Source organism: Bison bison, unplaced genomic scaffold (assembly GCF_000754665.1).
Source record: "Bison bison bison isolate TAMUID 2011002044 unplaced genomic scaffold, Bison_UMD1.0 scf7180017864245, whole genome shotgun sequence".
Lineage (NCBI taxonomy): Eukaryota > Metazoa > Chordata > Mammalia > Artiodactyla > Bovidae > Bison > Bison bison.
The window spans coordinates 2174887-2179030 of NW_011494817.1; the positions used below are offsets into that span (position 1 = coordinate 2174887).

A 4144-nucleotide genomic window follows, 5' to 3' on the forward strand; every position below is an offset into this window, starting at 1 on the left:
TTTCTTTTTCTTGGGGATGGTCTTGACCCCTGTCTCCTGTACAATGTCACAAACCTCCGTCCATAGTTCATCAGGCATTCTGTCTATCAGATCTAGTCCCTTAAATCTATTTCTCCCTTCCACTGTATACTCATAAGGGATTTGATTTAGGTCATACCTAATGATCTAGTGGTTTCCCCCACTTTCTTCAATTTCAGTCTGAATTTGGCAATACGGTTTCATGAGTCAGAGTCAGAAGTCTTGTTTTTGCTGACTGTATAGAGCTTTTCCATCTTTTGCGGCAAAGAATATAATCAATCTGATTTCAGTGTTGGCCATCTGGTGATGTCCATGGGTAGAGTTTTCTCTTGTGTTGTTGGAAGAGGGTATTTTCTATGACCAGTGTATTCTCTTGGCAAAACTCTATTAGCCTTTGCCTGCTTCATTCTGTACTCCAAGGCCAAATTTGCCTGTTACTTAAGGTGTTTCTTGACTTCCTACTTTTGCATTCCAGTCCTCTATAATGAAAAAGGCATCTCTTTTGTGTGTTAATTCTAGAAGGTCTTGTAGGTCTTCATAGAACCGTTCAACTTCAGCTTCTTCAGCATTACTGGTCGGGTCATAGACTTGGATTACCGTAATATTGAATGGTTTGCCTTGGAAACGAACAGAGATCATTCTGTCGTTTTTGAGATTGCATCCAAGTAATACATTTCGGACTCGTTTGTTGACTATGACTCCATTTCTTCCAAGGGATTCCTGCTCATAGTAGTAGATATAATGGTCATCTGAGTTAAATTCACCGATTCCAGTCAATTTTAGTTTGCTGATTCCTAGAATGTTGAAGTTCACTCTTGCCATCTCTTGTTTGACCACTTCCAATTTGCCTTGATTCATCGACCTATCATTTCAGGTTCCTATATAATATTGTTTTTTTACAGCATTAGACCTTGCTTCTATCATCAGTCACATCCACAACTGGGTGTTGCTTTTGCTTTGGCTGTCACTTCATTCTTTCTGGAGTTATTCCTCTACTGATCTCCAGTAGCATATGGGGCACCTAATGACCTAGGGAGTTCATCTTTCAGTATCCTAACTTTTTGCCTTTTCATCACCACAATCACAGAAAATGAGCCAATCTGATCACGTGGACTACAGCCTTGTCTAACTCAATGAAACTAAGCCATGCCATGCAGAGGTTACCCAAGATGGCCAGGTCATGCTGGAGAGGTCTGACAGAATGTGGTCCACTGGAGAAGAGAATGGTGAACCACTTCAGTATTGTTGCCTTGAGAACCCCATGAACAGTATAGAATAAGAATAATAAATAAGAGTTATAAATTACTTTTTATGTGAAAGGCATCATACCTAACGTTACACATACATTGCAGAATTTAAATATTACAGGCAAATTTTCTAAGTTTCAAGTTGGGAATTCATTAAATTAGGATAATGATTCCTAACTACCTTATGCATTTCTTGTATAGATAAATGGGCATGTGAATAATGCTTTGGAAATGACAGAGCACCAAACAAATAGAAAACTATATGATTATTCTATAGAGAATAGGTAACAAGAAAAATGAAATTTTAAGTAGGTAAAAATAATAGAGAACTTTTTATATTAAAAAATAATTTACAGGAGCACTATTGAGGCTGCAAAACAAACAACTGAGAAGGAAAAGTCAAAAGTTTAGATTGAAGCCATTAAGAAACACGGATTGTTTCAAAGAAGATAGTCCACTGATGACAGTAAAATTTAAAACTGCTTGAAATGAACCAAAGTAGAGAAATAATAAAATAAGCTGGAAAGGACATATAAAGAAATAGTATTTTAAAATTTTGAAAGCATTTGAGCTGAGCAGCAAGCAATAAAGAAAATCATAATTATTATGTAATGTCTATGTATCTGCATTATGTCACAGTTAAAATGCATGCTATATTGAAGTGATTAATAGCAATGCAAGCTCAGCATTTGTAGTCTCATTTTCAATATGATTTTTAAATGTATTAAAACAGGTACTTTTATGTTTGATGAAAATATTTTTCACATTTTAAAATTTATTTTAGTTTTGTTAGCTTTTATTTCTTAGATTTAAATTAATATTAATTCAAAGTTATAAATTGTTGTTATTATTATTTACTCTATAATGTTAATTCTTTGGAGCTTATTGCCCCTTCATGATGAAGAGAAACATTAATTGGCTATATTTTTCAAATTATGTTTAATGGAACCTAAGAATATTAAAAGTATCTTAGTGACAGCTGGCAAAATGCTGTGTGAAGGACAGGAATGCAGAAGGTAACAGGAGAAACAGGGTCTGAGCTCTGTCCTGCTTAAGTCAGGGAAACGCCACTTTTTCCTCCTTTGAATGAAGATTGAAATATAATATAAAATTAATTTTTAACAAATTCTCTTGTTTTAATTGTTCTGAGTTCTTGAGTTTATGGTGAACATTGAGACTCTCATTTTACATTCACAACACATTGCTACCCATTCTTTCCTAGTTATTTTATAAACTAATACTCATTTTCTTTTTATTTGATGTAATTTTTTATGACAACATAGCTTTCATATAACTGTAATTTCAGAGTATCTTAAGGTACTTACTCCATCTTTTATTACTGCAGGAATCTAATTAACCTTTAAAAATAATTAGGACTTTTTGAAGTGCAAATGTCAGAAACTCCATAGAAACAAGATTACATAAAAAGATAATTTATTGGTTTACAGAACCCAAGGAAGGAAGGAACACTAGAAATATAAAAAAGACAAAAATGTAGCTGAGACTGAGAAACAGTAGGAACCAGGAAACAAGCAGTCTAAAGATTTATCTCCTTTCTCTCTCCCTTTCTCATTTTCCCCTCCCCACCCCTTCCCTAGCACTAAGACTGTTACCAGCTCCTGAGTCACTGGACTCAATTCTTCACAGTGAATTCTGAGTAATGGCCAATTCTGATTGGCCCATCTTGAGTCAGTGGTTCACTCAGAACTAATCAATTGTAGCCAACAAAATAGGTTATAAAAAAAGCTGTTACAGTTCCAACATCAGCCACAAAGGGAAAGTAAGGTTGGGGAACAGATATAGGCTCAAATATCCATGGCCTAGATAAGTTAGTTTATTAATTGGTCAAATAGCAGTCTTGGTATATAGTTAAATACATGCCCCATAATTTCAGGGACCAGAGCCGCTGCTTCCTTGTAGTTCTGTAAGACCTAGGGTGTACCCTTGATCACATGACCTGTGCTGGCTCACCAACATGCTATTTGCATTAGTTGAAAGGAGAAAAGGGAAAAGGAGAAGGCATCCTTTTTCTTTTTTAGGGAACTGCCCCAAAGTTACATGCATTACTTTTGCTTAAGACTTGAGTCACATAAAGTCATATTTTTTTTGCAAGGTAAGCCCAAGATACACTCTCTTCTTTCCTTTGTGTCACAAAACTGATATTTTAGAGTGTCTTGTAAATAATGATGGTTCCTTTAAAATCAAGCAACTCCAAGAGGAAAATGATGTGAGAAAGAAATGTAATCATAATGTAATCATAGAGTACTATTAGGTTCAATTGTGAATCAAATTTAAATACTAAAAATAATGAAAGTCCTAGATGTGGATTTGGCCCCAAATCCTGATGTTATTATACTGAAAAGATGGAGAAAAGGGAAGTTGTGAGAGAGCTAAAATAATTGCTTATGCATGACAAACTCCAGAGATAAACTCAAGAAATTAAGAGATAGTAGTATTTGCCTATTATTTAGAAATATGGAGTCCAAATAACTAAAAATAGCTAAAGGAGTTAGAGTAGCTGGCAGGGAGCAGGCACTATACAATTTACAGGTCAGATACTGTCTATGAAGTTTGAAACATCCAAGCAAGGTGGTATTGTTTTCCTATTTTCCTGTTGAAGACACTGAAGCCTTGGGGTATTAGGTGTAACTTTCCCAAGCTCGTATAGCTAGTAAGTAGCAGAGCTGGCATTTAGACTTAAGCCTCTGACTCCAAAGTATGCAGCAAGGATGATGGTGATGATGATGATAGTAAAAACATTGGGATGTCTTTCTATTTCAGAACCGGACATTTTTCAAGATTACATTAAGCCCTACTTAGAGCAAGCGCAACGAATCTGGCCGTGGCTCACTGGGGCAGCTGTGGTTGGGTCTGTCCTT

The 4144-nt window shown here is 35.5% G+C and overlaps 1 protein-coding gene across 1 annotated transcript in view; it reads left to right on the forward strand.

Annotated features, from left to right (window-relative positions):
• Positions 1–4144, forward strand: part of TYR (tyrosinase) — a 111131-nt gene that overhangs the window by 106758 nt on the left and 229 nt on the right. Inside the window, exon 5 of the mRNA XM_010847208.1 lies at positions 4047–4143. Coding sequence (XP_010845510.1) covers positions 4047–4143 — 97 coding nt within the window. The remainder of the gene's footprint in view (positions 1–4046; position 4144) is intronic.